General features: G+C 40.9%; 1 protein-coding gene across 2 annotated transcripts in view; it reads left to right on the top strand.

Annotated features, from left to right (window-relative positions):
• Positions 1-18452, top strand: part of RPS6KA6 (ribosomal protein S6 kinase A6) — a 43614-nt gene extending 25162 nt beyond the window's left edge. The window contains exons 11-22 of one of the 2 annotated variants that reach the window (XM_054075467.1): positions 1270-1358; positions 2234-2298; positions 3262-3364; positions 4674-4798; positions 5085-5207; positions 5758-5847; positions 6485-6643; positions 7279-7440; positions 7824-7900; positions 9310-9427; positions 11253-11393; positions 12263-18452. In XM_054075467.1, coding sequence (XP_053931442.1) covers positions 1270-1358; positions 2234-2298; positions 3262-3364; positions 4674-4798; positions 5085-5207; positions 5758-5847; positions 6485-6643; positions 7279-7440; positions 7824-7900; positions 9310-9427; positions 11253-11393; positions 12263-12388 — 1378 coding nt within the window. In that variant the 3' untranslated portion in view covers positions 12389-18452. Of the gene's footprint in view, positions 1-1269; positions 1359-2233; positions 2299-3261; positions 3365-4673; positions 4799-5081; positions 5208-5757; positions 5848-6484; positions 6644-7278; positions 7441-7823; positions 7901-9309; positions 9428-11252; positions 11394-12262 lie in introns of both variants that reach the window. The other variant, XM_009555259.2, reaches the window with a different exon arrangement.
• The last annotated feature ends 1984 nt before the right edge of the window (positions 18453-20436 follow it).

Below are 20436 nucleotides of genomic sequence, written 5' to 3'. Positions count from 1 at the left end.
GAAATAGAGCAGCACTGTTTATCACCCGTGTTGTTGTTTCACTCCCTTGCTACTGTCACGGCATCCCTTATTTTGTAAGCAATGGCTAATCAGGTGTTGCTCTGTGTACCTATATCTGGAGTGCACTGATGTGCTCCCATTTTTCATATCGAATTACCTCGGTTACAACAGAAGCTGTCTGACAGGACAGACTAGGTAAACTGATGATTAATAAGAGAAGCTGTTGGGCAAATATGTTCTCATCTTTATTTGTGCTTAGCTAACAAAGAATTTCCTTCAGACCTAATGCAGAGCCATAGGCTTTTGGGGAGAGCGATAGTCAGGGAAGGGGTGAGAGAACAGCTCTCTTCTTCCTGACATATCACTGAATCATAGAATGGTTTGGGTTGGAAGGGTCCTCAAAGCCCATGCAGTTCTAACCCCCTGCCATGGCCTTGAACCCCTCCAGGGATGGGGCAGCCACGACTTCTCTGGGCAACCTGTGCCAGGGCCTCCCCACCCTTGTGAAGAATTTCTTCCTAATGTCTAATCTAAATCTTCTCCCTTCCAACTTAAAGCCTTTCCTCCTCATTCTGTCACTCCATGCCCCTGTAAATGTCCCTTGCCAGCTTTCCTGGAGCCCCTTTCAGCTACTGGAAGGCCGGTTTGTCCTTCCCCGAGTGTGAGTTTATAGTGCCATTACCTGTGACAGCAGTGGATTAGATCAGTGGCTCACTTGGAGTTCTAAGTCATACCGCGGTTCTGCAAGAGAGTTTCTTACCCTAGCGTAATTGTTTTCATAAAATAAGCCTGGTAAAATTAGTCAGATTTTATATAATGGCTTTAGGAGCTACTTCTTGAGGCTCTTGTTTCAAGAGGAATATTAGCAGTCACTTCAGGGGCAAGGAATTTGGGACTTGGCGAGTCTCTCCTGGCATTGATTCTAGTAGAGGTACTTTGGTAATAACTTCCTGGAGGCATGAGGATGTCTTTGAAAACATGTATTCCTGAGATAACTGTTTTACTCTGTTTTAACATAAAGCTTATTTTGGTGGCTTGGGTGGGATTTGGGGTTTTTGGTCTGGTGTTTTTTTTTTTTGTTTGGATGGTGGTTTTCTGTTTTTTTAAAACCACTCATATAATGTGAACCTTTAAGTTGATGATTTAATCGCGTGCTCTCTACAAGACTTTGGGATAGATCCTTGATACATCAAATTGTACAGTCAAGTCTGTGTAGACAATTTTTAATTAGATACATTTCTTCATCTTACTTGTTCTGTTTTCCTTTAGAGCAAAACTTGGAATGCCTCAGTTCCTCAGCCCTGAAGCACAAAGTCTACTGAGGATGTTGTTTAAAAGGAACCCGTCAAATAGATTAGGTTGGTTAATTTATTTGGATATTTGACATAAAAGTAGCTGGTCTGACTATTAAAGACTGAGGTGAAGAAGGTATTAAGTACCTCAGCCTTTTCCTCATCCATTGTCACTGTTTCCCCCTGCATCCAGTGAAGGCTGGAGATTCTTCTTAACCCTCCTTTTCCTGCTGATAGAGTTATAAAAATATTTTTTATTGTCCTTCACTGCAGCAGCCAGATCAAGTTCTAGTTGGGCTTTGGCCCTTCTAATTTTCTCCCTGCGTGACCTCACAACATATTTGTAGTCCTCCCGAGTTGCCTGCCCCTTCTTCCAAAGGCCATATACTCTCCTTTTTTACCTGAGTTGTGGCCAGAGCTCACTGTTCAGCCAGGGTAGCCTTCTTCCCTGCCAGCTTGTCTTCTGGCACATGGACACAGCTTGCTCGTGTGCCCGTAGCACTTCATCCTGGAGAAAGGTGGCCTTCCTGGACTCCTTTGCTTTTCAGGGTTGCCTCCCAGGGGATTTTGTTGATCGGTCTTCTGAACAGGCCAAAGTCTGCCCTTCAGCAGTCCAGGGTAGCTGTTCTGCTCTGTCATTTCATGGCTATGCCCAAGATGGGCATCAACCGTTGCGTCACCCACCAGTCCTTCTCTGTGAACAACAGGCCCAGCGGGCACCTTCCCTGGCTGGCCCTCCCACCAGCTGGGTCAGGAACTTCTCCTCCACACACTCCAGAAACCTCCTGGACTGTATTCTATTTCCAGCAGACGTCTGATAGATTGAAGTTCCCTCAAATAACCATACCTAGGCGAATTTTTTAGAAAAGAACTAATTTTTAGAGCAATCTTGAAATACTTCACCCAAAAGTGTTTCAAATACAGTATTTGCTTTTATTCAGGAGCTGGTTCAGATGGAGTTGAAGAAATCAAGAGACATCCTTTTTTTTCTACTGTTGACTGGAATGTAAGTACAAAATTATCTGAATTATAAAGCTATTTTTAACTTCTCTGTGTGTTGTAGCATTATAGGGTTTTGCGTCTGAATAGGGCACAATAAGCACTGCAATACTGCTGACCATTACGTTCTCGCTTCTGCTACAATCTTACTTGGCATCTGGAGCTGTAGTATTTGTGGTAGAGAGAGTATTAATTATAAATTGTACAATTGCTTTTTAAATAATTAAGAGTTGCAACACTCTAAGGCTTAAATAGTCTGACCGAGCATTTCTGTTTGGGAGAGGATGCTGGTGTTCCCTGTATGCAAGATGTGTCTGCTTAATGCTTCCACGAAGGGCACAGAAAATCCCTGTGACTATAATTCTCTCTGACTTCTCTCTGGTTAGCCACAGCACATTCCTGTTTTATCAGTCCTATTCCTTTCACAGTCGAAGTATTGGACTGGAGTGCTCTGGGATGATCAGAAGTCTGTCCGAGTTCAGGATTACTTGCTTAACTTTTGAACAAGCACCTTTATGCTGTTCCTCTGCCGCTCTCTAATCTTTTGAGATGCGTTTTCCAGAAACATTCTCGAGCCCAAGATGCCCTATATCAAGTAAATTCGTTCTGAAAGTACTCCCTCGCTATAATGCCTACAGAGGGGTAGACACAACAAATGTGCCTACAGGACTACCTGCAATGCCAGCCAGTACTGTGCTCGACTGTTTCTCTAAACCCTGTTGTCATTATCCTTCTCTTTATCTCTTATTTTTACTTTTGAGACGGTGGTTTTCGAGTTGTTTGTGCAACGTCTGCCATAGAGTTTCTCCATGTGTATTTGTGGTTTTTACTTGCTATATATTAATCACTCTTTCAGAAAACTCTTTTAATACAACAATAATATTTGAGTTGCTTTCCCCTTATCTTGGCAAAATTACGTTACGTAAGTTTCATTCACTCTTAATTATATGATTTTGTCCTTCTATTTCAGAAACTGTTCAGAAGAGAAATTCAACCCCCTTTTAAACCTGCTTCTGGAAAGCCAGAAGATACCTTTTGTTTTGATCCAGAATTCACAGCAAAAACACCAAAAGGTAATTGTGAATGATTATAAATTGGTGAGGTCTGTGGGACAAGAAGAGTCAAATCCATGTTACACCAACAGGCCTGCCTGGAGAAAAAGCCAGTGACAAAACTAAAAGGAAAGGGTGCAACAGGGTTCCAGCACTTTAAAGGAGTGTGTTCTCCTCAGTGGGTTCCTGTTCTTTGAAGTACTCTACTAAACTTTGACTCATTGAGGAAAAAAAGATTATTAACAGCTGGATTATGGTTGCTAATTATAGTTTAAAGTCAGACATGCAGTATTTTGGGGGGGGAAGTATTTAATACTAAAAGCAAACTAAATTTGATTCCAGCAGTGATTATTTTTAGGATCAGTAGACTTGCTTTAAGAAACTTTCTTGAGCCTGGTCATTATTATAATTATTAAAATTAAATCTTTGAACTAGCATTATAGTAACTTTTTCATTGAGCTGTTCCCCTTGCTACCCATGCTGGATGTGACTTTACTCTTGAGAGAACGGTGATTCAATTTAGAGAAGGGTGGGGAAAATGTTCAGTGCACTGAGAACTTATACTGCTGGGTCACTCGCAAAGCATCTCAGATAGTCCCAAGCAGCTTTAAAAGACTCCTTAGATTATTGCACTACCAGAACTTCCAAGTAACTGAACTTGGAAACAAAGACAGGAAGTGCAGACACTTATTGTTTCATATGCTTCTAGTTTCACTTCAGGTTTTCGTTTGTGATTTTTTGTCTTTACTGCTGCATCCAATTTTCAAACCCCTTTGTTGTGTGTTTGGAGAATGCCTGTGGTTCGAACAGTCTACACAGAGTTATCAGGCTGGGCTTACTGTGCAATTTCAAACAGCAGATTCAGAGGAGCACTTAATATAATCTGAGTAAAATTTGTTTCTAATTACTCAGTAATATTGCTAACGGAATATTCTCATTTTGCCTCAGTTCTGCCTTGCCAGCAGCACATACACCACTGAAGTAGCAAAGTCTGCTCTGGTTTGTGATACAATCCTTGAATATAAGACTGTGATCTTCATTTCTTTCTCATAAGTAGAGTTGCATTTCAGTAAACGTCTTCCTGAAAATGTATATTCATCCATTTGTTCCTGCAGTGTTTTGCAGTTTTAGATAAAGCCCAGGAATGCTTGCTTTGTGTGTTATGAAATAAGAGAAGACAGATAACTGACTAGAAGTTTTATTCAACATCTGGCATTGTCCTTGTTTTCTTTCTTTACCTCAAATTATTTCTTCCCGCGTATCTCTCCTGAACGTTAAAGAACAGTCTTGTTAAGATGTAGCTGTACTAATCAAACGTGTATGCCACTAGATTCTCCGGGAGTCCCACCGAGTGCAAACGCGCATCAGCTCTTCAAAGGATTTAGTTTTGTTGCAACTACTACTGTAGAAGACCATAAAATATCCCCCCTCACCAATATACTGCCAATAGTACAGGTAACTCTTCATTTTTAGGGGAAACTTTTCTGGCGAGGCATAGATTAACCAATATTTAGTGCTTACAGTCAGTTCTGTTTTGGCTGAGGAGATTATAAAATGTGTGTAATTAAAATGCTTGTGGGATGTCTTTAAATTTTAAGAAGTGAGATGCTGTTTTTCTGGAGGCAGAGTTCAAAAGAGAAAGCATGGACAAGCAGGAGAAATTTTTGCTGGTGAAAACGGTATTATGGCGAAGAGCGTCTTGTGTTAGATGACAGCTTGTATATGTTTCTTTTTAAAGCAGCTTCACGGGAACAGCGCCCAGTTTACTGATGTGTACGAGCTGAAGGAAGACATCGGCGTTGGTTCCTACTCCGTGTGCAAGCGATGTATACACATAGCTACAAATATGGAGTTTGCTGTTAAGGTACTGGGAACAAATTTCACTGTGACAGCTCTGAAGTTATTGTGTATTAGAATTGTAAATTTAAATGCATGAATTTTCTAGTTGCTTTAGCTGTTTATATACTGTGAAATGAAAAACAGTGTTTCCTTCAGTTGGTTAATTTGTGTATTAGCTTCTGTAGCTCTTCTTTTTGTGGCTAAAATTATGGCCTTGAAGAACTGGCTTTGCAATTAGAAAAATATGGCACAATGATGAGCGCACCTGAAATAAAATAAGGTCCACAAGGGTGGAACTGGGCTGCAGGGAGGCAGTGATGCTTCAGGCAGTCCATTGTGCTCCTTGTCTATGGGAGCAGGATAGACTGCATTAATGATACAGTTTTAACTGGTAACAAGGATAGAGCAAGAAATAAACGGTGGGATGTGGAGCTGCAAGAATGATTAGTAAGAAATAATGAACTCTCGAAATTTCTATATTCTGTTGTTGAAATGAGACTATTAATTAAAAAAAATAAATCTTTATTTAATGACTTTTTTAGCCAAGTTGTTTCTCCTGTTGCTGTATTTTACAGATAATTGATAAAAGTAAGAGGGATCCCTCAGAAGAAATTGAGATCCTCATGCGTTATGGACAACACCCCAATATTATTACTTTGAAGGATGTATGTACCTCTTTCTCCGCTACATCTTTTTACAGAGTAGCCAATAATAAATATAGACATAGGGAGTTTATTGGAATTCATTGCGTTTCTTTACATAGTAAAATATAATAGGAAAACAGCATAGATAGTAGTGTTGAGTATTTCAAACTATGACGTTGTCCTGATACTATTTTTTCCTAAATGGTGTTTAGTGAACTTGAAGTGAGAAATAATGTAAAGGTGAGAAATGACATATTTCTTATTATTTCAAATGAGTAGCTGATGTGTTGGTAAGCTGAATCTGAAAAAGCAGTTGCCTGTTGTCCTCCATATGAAAAGTGCCAGCAGATACGAACGGTGCATGGAGGGGAAGAGCAACAGGAGTGGTAGGGCTACTCTGCTCTTACAACAGAAGTTTCTAAAGTGAAAAACTTAATTCACCCATTAAGTCACTTAAGTGACCCATAAGCTTTCTTATATTTCATGCTTTAAAGCTTCTCAGTTGCAGAATTAAATTTTTCAGTCCCTGCTGTTTGTGCTTTATGTTCATGTGTGAATAGGTGATCAGTCTAGTCTGTTTTTTCACATTTGTCAGGATGTGTAATTACAGATTATCTTTTTTAATACATGTGTATACACTTGTTAATCTTCTCGTCAGGTATATGATGATGGTAGATTCATATACCTTGTCACTGAACTGATGAAAGGAGGAGAGCTGCTTGATCGAATTCTCAGACAGAAGTTCTTCTCAGAACGAGAGGCCAGCGCTGTTTTATACACAATAACAAAGACTGTGGACTACCTGCACTGCCAAGGAGTGAGTAATCTCTTCTGTGGCATAGCTGCTTTCACACTGCTTAAAATTAACAAACGCCTGTTGTTACGTGCTCTGGTTAGCTTGTTTTTGTGGCAGAAGGGAAGACTATTTCTGAGAGTTTTGTGACAAAGGTGGAGTGACCTTAGAGCAGCCCTCCAGTACTGAAAGTGGCCACAGGGAAGGTGCGGAGGGGCTTTTTATCAAGGAGCGCAGGGGCAGGATGAGGGGGAATGGCTTTAAATTGAAAGTGAGAAGATTTAGATTAGACATTAGGAAGAAATTCTTCATGGTGAGGATGGTGAGACACTGGCAGAGGTTGCACAGAGAACACCCTGGAGGTGTTCAAGGCCAGGTTGGATGGGGCTTGGAGCCCCTGATCCAGAGGGAGGTGTCCCTGCCCGTGGCGCAGGGTGGAACTGGATGGGCTTTGAGATTCCTTCCAACCCAAACCACTCCATGATTCTATGACATTACTTGAACCAGAGTTTCTTTTGCTACGTGAAAGTTATCTAATTGTCTAGAACTGCTAATAGGTAAATTAAACTGTGAAATGTTTTTTACAAATGGCGAATTACATACAAACAAATGTACATGCAAATTCTAAATGATAGTTTTTAAAATTTCTCTCTTTAAAGGTAGTGCATCGAGACCTTAAACCTAGTAATATTTTATATATGGATGATTCAAATAATGCTGATTCTATCAGGATCTGTGATTTTGGATTTGCAAAACAACTTCGAGGAGAAAATGGACTCCTTCTAACTCCGTGCTACACTGCGAATTTTGTGGCACCAGAGGTATCTTAAACTACCATGTGTTCTCTCTGTGCTGTTTTTCGTGTATCAAGTACTTAAATTTTCTAGTAGTGCTTACAAAAATGATGCTAGTTTTTCTTCAAACCAATTACACATACTTGCTAAACAGTGGTGCGTATGGTTGTAATAAACCTGCTTTAAAAATAGCAGAATCGACTCTCAAAAGTAAGATGTAAGCCTGTTGAGAAACTTGAGAGATAATGTTCCGGAAGCAAGAAATATTGTCGATAGTTACAGTAGCTTGTATATTGAAAAATAAAGAATCCAGCCTCCAAAATGATCCTGGGATTTTCCAGGCTGTGTAGTGGTGTTGGTTTGGAGTGAGTTCTTACATACGAAAAATCCTTAACACTTTTGTTTTCTAGGTTCTTATGAGACAGGGGTATGATGCTGCTTGTGACATCTGGAGCTTGGGTGTTCTTCTTTACACAATGCTGGCAGGGTAAGAAAAATTCCTTAGCTTTCCTGCGTACCTAAAATTCCAGCGTTCATTAAAGCTATAAGATATTACCTCATTTGAATGTGGAATGACAGACAATGAAGTGAAACAGAGAGCTATGAGTTTATGAATGTGTACATAAACTGGGTTTATCCTACAGGTAGGTTCAAGACTTGTCTCTTCTGTAGTGCATGACTCTCCCCAGTGTCTAGGAGAGAATTTACTCTGTGAAAATATGTGGTGATTTTCTTCCTTCTCCTTTCTGCCTCTTATCCTCCCTATCTTAGTATTCTTGTAGTCTACCTTTTGTCTCCAAAAAAAATCACCACCACCGCTACAGTTCTGTCATCAAAACTCAGCTTGCTGTTTGATTTGAGTGCAGGTAAACAGTTTTTGGGCAGTATACTGCCTGCACACTAGAGAAACATTGTCTGGACAAAAGGTATGGCCGGTCAGAAGTACAGGCGAGGAATGGCCCAGCTTGGATTCCTATCTTTCCATTTTATTCTTACTCTTAAGTTCATCAACTGAAAGACTAGAACTAACTGGCTGATGGTGCTGGTTGATGTTTCTTCTACACAGAGCTTTCAGAGTACCAAGACAGAATGCATTAAGCTTAATTATTATAGTTTGCGAGCTAATTTGAAATCTAAGGTGTGTTATTGTGTGACTGCTTAATAAGATTGGGGTTTATAGTTACAGCTAACTTGGTACTAGCGTACAACCATAGGAGAAGCCAGAACATCGTAATACCCTTGACATGGTTAGAAGGGGTACACAAATGCTTCAGATTGGTTTTTAGATTTGCTGGCTCCATTCTCCAAGTTCTTTGCAGTAGGATTTGTAGAAAGTAAGACAAATTTACAGGAAATTTTTATAAGCCTCCAAAACCAATGACCTTATTGCTTAAGCCTCCCAAACTCATGTTAAGTAAAAATAGCTGTCCTGAAAATGTTTTTGTAGCTTTTCCTCAAATGATAGATGCGTCTGCATTGTGCTCATTCTCTGTCCAATTGAATGCACCTACTCTAAACACAATATTACTCCAGCTATACTGGGCCGTTCTGTTTGGGTGTTGTTCCAGACTTGGATTACATGACGTGCTCTGGTAATCTGGCATAATTTGTGTTTGAGTCACTTCTATTTAACTTGAAAGTCTGCACTGATTAGAATACATGATGAAGATATTAACTGAAGACATGTTTTTAGTCTGCATTTCCATTTAGTCTGTGTGATTAACTACAGTTATGGGGAAAAGAAAATAATGCCATTTCGAAGCAATACTGAACAGTATATTGTGTGTTTCTGTCAGCAGCGGGATACCTACTCAGAATGATTCATGAGACTTTACCAATTTCTTGCAGCTTATTACCTATAATGAGGGATTTTGATTGTTTTTCTTCTATCCACAGCTATACTCCGTTTGCCAATGGTCCTAATGATACTCCAGAGGAGATCCTGGTACGGATAGGCAGTGGAAAATTCTCTTTAAGTGGAGGCAACTGGGACACTGTTTCAGATGCAGCAAAGGTGTAAATGTGTTTTGGCTTTGTTTTTATGCTTTTGTAGAATTCAAATAAACATGTACTGAACTTTATCACATAGACCAGTGTAATACAGTAGTTTGCTGTTATCACCGGTAGACTTTATTGCAGTGAAGGTCGTCTGGCCCAGCTTCCTGTTCAAACCAGGGTCATCTGTGAGGTCTGACCGGGTAGCTCAAGGCTTTATTCAGTCTGATTTTGGAAACCTCCAAGAGTGGAGACCAAACAGTTTGCCTGGGCAGCCTTTTCCACTGCTTGAGTCCTGTTCATGAGATAAAAGCTTTTCCAAATTTTAAGCCAGAACATCTTGTGTTTTACTTTGTCTCCGTTCCTTTGGCCATGCTGACTAAAGGAATGCAGTTCCTTCCTGCAGGCTACTTGCTGTGCTTTGGCCTAGGAAGCTCTCGGCCTCCTCGGATGCCAGGTCACACTGGTAGATCAGGTTCGGTTTGCTGTCTGCCACCAAAAGCTGCCGGTCCTTCTCAGCAAAGCTGGTCCCCAGCCTGTACCTGGCAACATTTTTTTCTTTGTCCAAGCACGGGACTTTACATTTGTCCTTGCTGGATGTTGTATGGCTCTAGTTAGCCCACTTCTCCATCTTAGTCACCACTGTTACCTTTTATAAAGCTTGGCATTAATACTGTCTTGTCCTGATCCTTTGGCACTGCGCTATTTGTTCATTTCAGTAGGAGTGATTCAGAATACTTGTTGGCTGATGGTGTTTCAGCGCAAGTAATTCATTTCTTTATATTTAAGAATGCTTAACATTTTGTACCTAAAACAAAGGGAACATTCTGTCAGCTTGTTCCTGTTTTGTTTTCTTTCAAGCTATTCCGTCTGTTCTGTGCCCTTCCCTCCCAGCTCTTCTTTTGACCAGCGCTGTAATTAGTGCTTCTGAACAGGCAAAACCAAGTGTCCATTTCAGTTGGCTTTACTCTTTATGTAGAATCATAGAATGGTTTGTCCCATGGGCAGGGACACCTCCCACTGGATCAGGGGCTCCAAGCCCCATCCAACCTGGCCTTGAACATTTCCAGGGATGGGGCAGCCAACACTGCTCTGGGCAACCTGGGCCAGGGCCTCCCCACCCTCGTTGTTAACAGTTTCTTCGTAATGTCTAATCTAAATCTTCCCCCTCCTGATTTAAAGCCATTTCCCCTCGCCTTATCACTACCTGCCCTTGTAAGAAGTCCCTCCTCACCTTTCATGGAAGCTGCTCTAAGGTCTATGCAGAGCCTTCTCTTCTCCAGGCTGAACTACCCCTACTCTCCCAGCCTGTCCTCATACGGGAGGTGCTTCAGCCCTCTGATCATCTCCATGGCCTCCTCTGGGCCTGTTCCAACAGCTCCTTGAAGGAAAAAATCTTTGAAAGTGTGTCACTGTATATGAATTAAATTGTGATATGTAGTCAGCAGACCCCAAGTGTGTGGTATGAATGAGGGGGGATGTTTGCAAATAATAGCTTTCTTCCAGAAAAATCTGCCTGCTCAATTTCAATGGGATTTCTAGTCCTTTAAAGGTTATTTTAGTAATAAACAAACTGAAATATGAAACACACAAAGAGCAGTAAGTTTCTTTACAATAAAGGCTCGCTCTGTTAAACTGATTAAATAGTACAACACATTGTTTTCAGGCTTCAGCGGTGTCAAGGCACAGAATGATCCAATTTGTCTGCTGATTTTTGTGTGTGTTTGCATTGTGCTGATCCCTGCCGCACTGAGTATTTTTTCACTGGTGCCATAATTAATGCTTTAAAATCTGTGTAAGATTATCTTAACTGACTAGTATGTGTGTTTGTGATTTTTATCTAGGACTTGCTATCACATATGCTTCACGTAGATCCACATCAGCGGTATACGGCAGAGCAAGTATTGAAACATTCGTGGATAGCCTGTAGGGACCAGCTGCCACATTATCAACTGAACAGGCAAGATGCACCACATCTAGTAAAGGTAAAACAACCCGAAGGCTGCGTATTGCGTGAGCTGGTGGATGCGTAGTGAATTTAGAGCTACAGACAGAACTCTTATTTTTTTTCTTTAGAAATCAATTTTGTTTTCCCTAAAACATACACATTTAAGTGACGTAAGCAAAGAAACTATTAACAAACTAATGTTTTTTAACCTGTGTGTAAAGGAAGATATTTTTCTGGGTGTTCTGTTTCAAAAATTAATGTAGCTTTGACCGTAGAGGAACCTGATAAGACAGTTATCTGGGACTGAGCCTTCCACAGGTCTCCTAGCATTCTTATTCAAGATATCTTTGGGGATTTGTTTCTGACTGGCTCATATTGTGCTTTCCTGACATAAATTAATAAACTTACACTGCAGTTTTTCTGCAGGAATTTTATCTGTTTGGTACCTTTGTTTCTGACTTGTGACACAAATATTCTACTGTATGCGGACAACATACATTACTTAGTTTGGCTGGATTCAGAGCTAAGGATCTGAGATAGCCAGTCTTACTTGTGTTGCCTTCAAAAGTCAGGACCTGAATAGCCACTGAAGTGGCTGCGTTTGATATAGTGATGCTAATGTTGCTTGGAAGATGCGAATTCTGACCCACATTAAAATGTTAGTCCTACATCTGGGGTGTGTAGGAGAAATAGACGGGAAAGAAACTGTAGGATACCAGTGCTTAGAAACCTGAAGGATTCTGCAATAACTGGTTTTTTTCAAATGAACCTTAGAGAATGTGCATGACCTGCCATAAATTCTGAGTTTTGTTTTTCATAGAGTTAATTAAGAATTTAATATTTGTTTGTTTTATTTTCTGATAAAGATGACCTTTACAGCCTCTTATATATTTCATTGTTCTCTAGGGAGCCATGGCTGCTACATATTCTGCACTGAATCACAAGACATTTCAGCCAGTGTTAGAGCCTGTTGCAGCCTCAAGTTTAGCTCAGCGACGGAGCATGAAAAAGCTGACATCAACAGACTTATAGATCCACTGGGATACCTTAGCAAACCGAAGCAAGGGGAAAATCCAATAAGTGGCTCTGTTTTGCCTGACCTGTGATCAAAAGGCATCTATGGTTTCCTGCTACACTACTTGAATTCTGTAAAAGTCCTTTTTTAAAAAGAAAAAAAAAAAAAACACAAAAACAACAAATCCACAGGTTCATACTGTGTTGTTTTACAGGCCATATCTGTTAAATTAATTTAAAAACCGGGTACACCATAATGAATTTCTCTACACTGTCCTTTAAGAGATCTGTTGCAAATATTATTTCACATTCTGTATAGTTTTTGCTGAGTTCATTCAGAAACTGGTTTAGGGGACCGTTGCCAGTGACCAAGTTGTACAGAAAGTGTCAGTGTGAGTTTACTTTTCTCCACACCTTTAGACCCAGTTGTGAGGGACAAATTCTTCATTTTGTAATTAGGCACTTAATGCATTCAACTGAATTCATTTAACTTGTTCATTACGGTTATGAAAAGCTGACTTATGTCGTGCCAGTGTTAAATGCGTTAGTGTTAATTTGGAAAGTCTGCATTTGCATGGTGCCAGTCTGAAAATGCAAACAAGAGGGGAGTGTAAGATTCTGCACTTTACCCTTAAACTTAATTTGACCCAAAAGAAACGCTGATTAACACATGGCTTCTTGCGAGAAAAAGAATGTTTCTAGTTGTTACCACAAAGAGTGTTGTGTCCTGCACTGAGCTGGAGAAAGTGAGTGTCTAAACTGTCAAAATTAAGTATCTAAGTAACATTGGTATCACTTTAAGACAACATTATGCAGTCCAAAATGGTTTTTTATTTATATTGTCCATCCATTTGTATAATGACTGTGTTACTGTTTCCTTGGCAGTCATTTCCACTGAATATACCCAATCTTAGGTTTGTTTGACATATAAGACAAACTGACACTTTTATAACAAACTTGGCATGTGGATTTTAGTTTTTATTTATTTGATTTTTTATAGAATGTTGCTTCTATCTAATTCTTTTGCCACATTTACAAATATTACAGAACATAAATGCAAAATTCTGTTTTCCTAACGGTAGGGGTAGCTTGGGAAAATAAATAAATACACCTTGCAGTGAGCCCACATAAGGGAATTCTGACTAGGAAATTTCAGAGTTTTGGACAAGTTCCTGACAATACTCTGTCAACAGCACCCAGTCGCCCTCTCTGTCTTCTTGGTAGGACTTCAGCTACTTCTGCATGCTGTGGTGGAGAGGGAATTAGTTTCAGGGCCAGAATTGTCCTGGGTTTTTCTGATTCAAAACTGGCAGTAGCTGCTAGTAGACTGCGAACTAACACGTTCAGAGATGATGAGCTTAAAAGTTGTAGACACTACTACACAGTTGTACTGTCGTAGTAGGATGTGAAGCGTTTTAAAATGTTTTAGTGATGAGCAGTTAGGCTGTGAAAAGTTAAGAGAATTCAAGTAACGGAAGTGGAATGTGGTTCAGACTGATTTGCCATCACTGAATTCCGTTTCGCATACCTTTGGCTGCCCAGCACAAGAAACCAGAGACTGCAGAGCTCGGCGTTTTGAGACAGGAAAATAAACTTGCAGGAGAATTCTGGCCCAGCTGCCAAGAGTGGCAGAGGTGACTCGGATCTGAAAGGGCAGAGGGCGCTGGCTGGGTTTTGCTTATACCTGTGAAGGACTTGGTGGCATTGAAAGTGCTGTTAGATAAGCTGCTTTCTTTTATTGTGGTGAGGGAAGATGGAAATGATCTGGCCAAATAGTTAGGTATGGATATATGTAGATTTGAGACTTAATGAATATAGCAAACATAGGTGTGCGATTTGTATCACGCAGAACATACCCCATACTAAATTTCTTGAGTGTTTGGTAGATGCTGGAAGCTGTAGGGGCCATTTGTGCCTAGTTTTGAGGTGCCTGTTCGAAATGCTTGAAAGCTGATCAAAGAGTACAACTGCTTCCTGGAAAGCTTATTGTTTAGTACAAAATCTGCCCCTTATGCAGCTGTTTCATCCTTCTTTTCTTCATTGAAGACCTCTGCCAGTGAGAATGTCTGTAAACCTCGTCTATGGTTTATCAGTATAATTTAATGTAAATTTACAGGTGACTGCCAGAAGAATTTGAATTCACTCTGAGAAGCAAACGGTGGGAATAAAGCCACCCTTTAGCCCAAGGTCAAGGCATAATGTGGGTTGAAATATACCAGTAAAAGCTGTGTTGGGGATAGTGGGTAATGCAAGGCATGAAATACAACTAAAATGTCAAACTTGAATTGTCTTTAGCTTTCCCGAAAGGTAGCAGCTGGTCTTTAATGGTTTAATTCATGAATCATTTAACAGTGTTGATATTGGTATTTTCTTTTAGCTTGCTTAGAAGCACCACATTATAAGCACCTTAAAAGCATTTTGCACAAAAGCAGTTGTGAGCCACTGAAGGTACTTCAGTTCTTCTCCGTGTGCAAAACAAAGGTGGTGAGAGGAAAAGTACATGAACAAGGTGGATATTCTGATTCTTAGCAAAGAATTTAAAAACATCTATAACGTTATCCCTGCTTTTTTTATATCATTACTGATTTTTAGTGCAAGCATAACTCCTGGGCTAAAAGCACAGTTTCAGCAACTGCAACATTACAAAGTTGCCTTATCACAAGGAAAAGGTGCACAACCACCTTTGTTGTATCTGTGTCCTGGTTTGCCAGTTACAACCTTTCGTTTGGGAAGAAAGTTCACTTGCTGTGAATATTTCAGCATATCAGTCTTAAATATTTTGGATATACAGGGATACAAAAGAGCTCACTTGCAGTTTACTCTTGCCATGTGGTATTAAATGATCACCTTTATGATATTTTGGGGGGGAATTTCTTGCATAGTTGTCAATCTTTTCTCAAATTTAGGTTTTGTTCAATTACAACACTTTTTGTTCATATACTAAAAAGTAGCATGATCTGCTCATGAGTAACGAGTTAAATGTTTGATATGGAAGAACACTGAACTTGCTGTTGGCTGGAGTGAAAGATTGGCTTAACTTGTTTCACTTCCTTATGGTCTTCACACAGTTCAAGGTTTCCAACTAGTTACAAGTTTAGTATCTTACTGATTTTTTAAAAAAGCAGGAGTGAATTTTTTTACAAAGGCTCATAATTACAAAGAAATAGATCTGTCTTTTAAGTATTTAGAGGAATTTCAAGTGAAGTAAGTAATATCTTAAATGATCTCGATGGTTTGGATATGGCGTCTGCTGCTGCCAGCAAAATAGTTTCTAATCCAATGTTTGGCAATGGCAGTTACAAATAAGTGCTAGTTCTTAAGTGTGCACAGAGCCTGATGCGCTTCTTCCTAAAGAGCATCAGCTGGAGCTCCTCCAGGCCCCTGATGTGCTTGACTTTTTGTTTACCCCTCAGGTATCACAATCGCTATCTTCAGTTATCCTTGTGATCAAAAGTGAGGAACTCTGTTGTATTCCTGTTACGTATCCAAAAACAGTGGCATCGGTATCAGCCAGTGATGTGGAGTGCAGAGGGCCCGTTCCTGAGAGCATTACTGCGGGTGAATCACTTAAGCTGCTGTTTCATGGCTTGTGCGGTCTCACTGCCGTCATTAGCATGCTGAGTATTTTTCCCATTCTGCTCAAAACTGGTAAATTCTCTGGCCACATGAAGAGCCTAACATGGAGTTGGTCTCGGTGCACTGTCCTGTATTGTAGGATAGTTTAAATGTTCTCCTTGTGTTCAGAGAAGGCATCCAAAACCTCACCCAAGTCAGTAATAATGAGCTTGAATTCCGTCTTCCATGTATTAGTTCATTGTCCAAAGCTAGTGTTCGTATGTCCAATGGTTACCATCACCTCCAGCAAGCTTCAGCACCCGGCAGTTACTTGTGATACACTTACAAACTGCTCATTATAGGTGACTGAATGCTGTGTCCATATTGCTCTCGACCCTCAAAGGTTAAATTAAAAAGTTGAGATAATTCATAAGAATTGAGTTTAATGAATTATGCCACACTGTAGTAGTTATCCTGCTTTGTGTCAATGAAATTAGGCTAAAACATAAATGCAAACATGGGGTTTTGTGTACTTCTGCAGCACTTGATTCTGGATAGGACTGAAAAACGTGTGCAAATATTTGTAGGAGAGAAAGGAGGAGCAGGTTTTGCTTTGTGTCAAAGTCTTCAGAAGGCTTCTGAAGCCAATGGGGTCCTGATGTGATCCTATGGGAGCTCGGTGCGATCCAAAACAATAGAGAATTTCTCTATTTATCCAGTCCTTCCTTGGGGGTGTGTTGGTACCTGGTGGTAACGCGCCTACGCTGTCATTCAGACCGTACGGTCCATCTGCAGTAACACCCTTTAGCAGAGCACACCCTGAGTACAGTTAGTCCCTACTTCAGTGTAGTTTTAAAAGGTTTACTCCTCCAAATCATGTTGTTGTTGGTAAGGCTACATTTTCCTTTGGGAACAGAGGAATAGATACAAATGTTCTAAAAATCCTCACCCTTGGTGTAGAGCTAACTGGACCTGAGTATTATAATAACTTCTGTAATTAGAAGTCCCCCCAAAAATAATCAGCGACTGGTTTTCCTGTTGTTTTCCCTTTGTAGTGAAAGCAAACTTGCTTTGAAAGCTTTAAAAGATATTTAATTGATTCCGTCTCTTAATAATTTAAGATTTGGGCAATAGCTTATTACCAATAATGAGTTTGAATAATATTGAATCCTGTTTTGAGGGGGTTTTTAATGTAAGAACTGAAAAGATGCTTGAGGCGGATCTCCTTTGCAGGGCAAAGCATTCCTGTCTCTGTGTTGCGCATAAGGCTTACGAGCAGTGTTTGCAAAGTGATTGTGTTGTAATATCCCAAGCACTTTGGCATCTTGCACTGATCCTCTGATTGGAGCTGAAACTCTCCTGGCACCTGACCGGCTATGAATCTCAGTGTACGAAAGGGCATTAATTGAAAACAGTGTGCAATGAATTCCATGCTCTCTGAGGTACTTCAAAGATGAGAATCTACAAAAGGTCCCCGTTATCAGATACTATAACTGTCATTTCTTTCTCTAAGCCTATTGTGGATTTTGTATCATATTGTATTTATTTCATTTAATTTTAAAAAAAAAACAACAAATGTTTTCTTTAAAGCTCTGTATATATTGACATTAAAGTTTGCATTGTACTACGTTCTCTTCTCCTTGTAAGGCTGAATCTGGTAGTGCATTGTATGGTGTGTTGTTTTTCTTTGCACTGTGCTGCTAAAAGAGACTTAATGCCTTGAATTACGACATGCCAAAGACAACCTCAGAATTGTATTTATTTTTGTTAAACTTTGTGAATAACGATAAAGGTACGGTTTAAATAGCTGGCAGTTCCTTGAGTACTAGAATAAAAAGGTTGCAAATTCATAATATTTTATAATTGACCAAAATCCATCATTTATGATTTGGAAGTTCACCAACTCCTTTTTTTTTTTTTTTTAATTGATATAAAAACCAGTGAGCAAACATTCCTAAATTAAATGTACTGTGAATTGCATTATTTGGTAAGCCTTGCCAAAAATTTCACATCCATCAAGAGCTGTTGATAAACTTATCCTCACAGTCGAGTGTTTCATGCCACACTTTCAATAAAACATGCGTTCACTGATAGGGTCGATGTATTGTTTCAGGGTGGGATGATCTACTTTTTGGATGGCTTTAGGTACCTGTTCAGATTTGACTTTATAAATTGGGAGGAAATAACTTTCCTGCTTTGAAAATACAGGCTGTTACATGAGGAATGAAAGCAATCCCATTAAACGGCGACCCGCATGCTGGTTGGAGCTAGGCATGTGCCAGGTGAGCTGTGATAGATGCCCCTGCCTCCTGACACCGCTTTGTCTTTGGATTAAGCGGATAAAGTGCTGCGGGTTATTGAGTTCTTCTCTATCTGAACTGTTAATGTGAAGCCAAGTGTCGCTGGTGTCCCCGCTGTGAGGTGGTAGGCCAGCTCAACCTGATGACCCCCAGCACTGGACAAGAATATGAGATTTTGCATTGATATATTAAGTTGTTTTAAAAATACTTCTAAGGTGTTTGGTAACTGGTGGTGTTGTTTGTGTTCAACGTGGGTTACAAATAACTTGTTTTTCAGTTACCCTCTCAGTCCAAATACAGAGGAAGGTTGTTAACACGGTTGCCTGAAGTAACTCTGTCTCCGGGATTATGTTTGTTCACACAAGGCGCTTTTCCAAGCGTTCAGGCCTGTCTGGTGGTGGAGTCGTCCTTGATGAAGGTCTGGGTCTGGCACCAGCAGCACGTGCGGAGCGGGGAGCTCTGAAATTGCCCCTCAGCAGCAACTTGTGGAAGGATCAAGTGCTTCAGTATAGCTTGGTGTGGGGTTTTCTGAGGGTGCTACCGTGGGCCTGGGAGTCCTGGGATGGGGACGGGGTTTGGCGAGCAGTGGAATGGGGCTGGTGGTCCTGGGGACTCCCCACAGCTGGAGAGCAAAGTGAAGCTGTGTCTTGAGCTGGGGAGATGAGGGGGGACCAAAGCCATGTAGGAGGCAACTTGAAGGTTTCCAAGGTGGTGTTGATTCCTTCAATTTCCCTGAAGGTAGGCAGAACTGCATAATCAATTTTGGCAGGAAAAAAAAATGTACATTAGTATAGTTTTAAAGCAACCAAAAACCAGCCTTGGACACTCCAAGCTCTCATTGAGTTCCTGTAGGTTTGGTGAGGATCTTCCTGGTGGGAGAAGAGGCCAAGGCATGGATTAAAATCTGCTAGCCTTACTGATCAGATACTAGTGAGGTTTCTTTCAGAAACAGAGGACAGGGACAAGCCGAGTGGTGCAAAGGAGACCACAGAATGTGCCTTATTTAGTCCCATCCTGCTCATTTTGCTTTCCTGCAAGCCCTGGTTCTTGGAAGAAAACTCAGAAGCTGTTTTCCCCATGATTCACCTCTGAAGCTTTATGACTGTGAGAGGCACCTTCCCACGCCTGTCTTTTGTGCTTTTACAGGGTAGAAAATGGTTTAAGGTATAGAAAATGCTCTCAAAGGTACTTAAATTGTGCTTGCTTCTACCGAGTAGATTTCCATCTGTAGTCACCAGATGAAGCTCACATCAGCAGCACAGTGCGTTGCCGTGCTGGACACAGACAAACTGGGATATCGAGAGGATGGGACTGTGCTCCTCCTGGAGCACAAGCTCTCCAGTGACAGACCTCAAGGACAGAGAACTGGAGGTGAGGACTGACACCACAGGTAAGCGATACACCGGTCTGAGGAGAAATCCTGAATTAAATGCTCCCTTTCCAGATTCTTCCTTGTCTTTAGGAGGTGACGGTTGTGATTCCCTGCCAGGTGTGGTGCCCCTCTAGCAGGCGGCAGTGGGGCAGTCTGCGCTCCTCTCCTGCTAAGGCATCTTCACAGAGCAGGAGGCGAGGGCAGGTGTCTGTGTATTTGCCAGAATAGGGACTTAAATGTATTTATTTTAATTATTGTTAAACCATTTCCCTGAAGAACTTTTGGGGAATTTCTCTTAAAAAGGCTGGAGCTTCTTGTAGGCCTTTTGAAAGACACATATGAACCCCCTTTTGACAGAGGGACACGTCTCCTTGCTCTTCTGCAGTTGTGTAAGGGTGGTTCTGCCCAGCGCTTGGGCAGGGGCTGCCTCTCCGCTCTCCCTCTGGATCTGTCTCGGCAATCCCAGCCTCAGCAGACTCGTCACTCTCCATAACCCAACCTGGTGCCCACTCTTTGATTTTTTTGGCATCCACACAGTGCCGTCCCATAAGAATATTTCACTGTGTTGAGTCCTCAGCGTCTAAGCACTGAGATTTGTTCTCGTTACTCCTGACCAGGTACATTTTGGGCTGTCCCAGCTGTTGGCACGCAGGTTTGCTCTCGTCTCAGCCGGCATGGCCGGGATTGATGACTATAAATACCTTGATTCCTCTGAATTTAAGAGGGTTAGATTTGTTTTTGCTTCTAAAACCTTTTGAGGGGCGATTATATCAAGGCCAGGTCGGATGGGCTTTGGGCACCTGATGCAGTGGGGTGTCCCTGCCCGTGCCAGGGGGGGA

This window comes from Cuculus canorus, chromosome 10, assembly GCF_017976375.1.
Source record: "Cuculus canorus isolate bCucCan1 chromosome 10, bCucCan1.pri, whole genome shotgun sequence".
Classification (NCBI taxonomy): Eukaryota; Metazoa; Chordata; class Aves; order Cuculiformes; family Cuculidae; genus Cuculus; species Cuculus canorus.
This window is presented reverse-complemented; position numbering and strand designations above follow the sequence as displayed.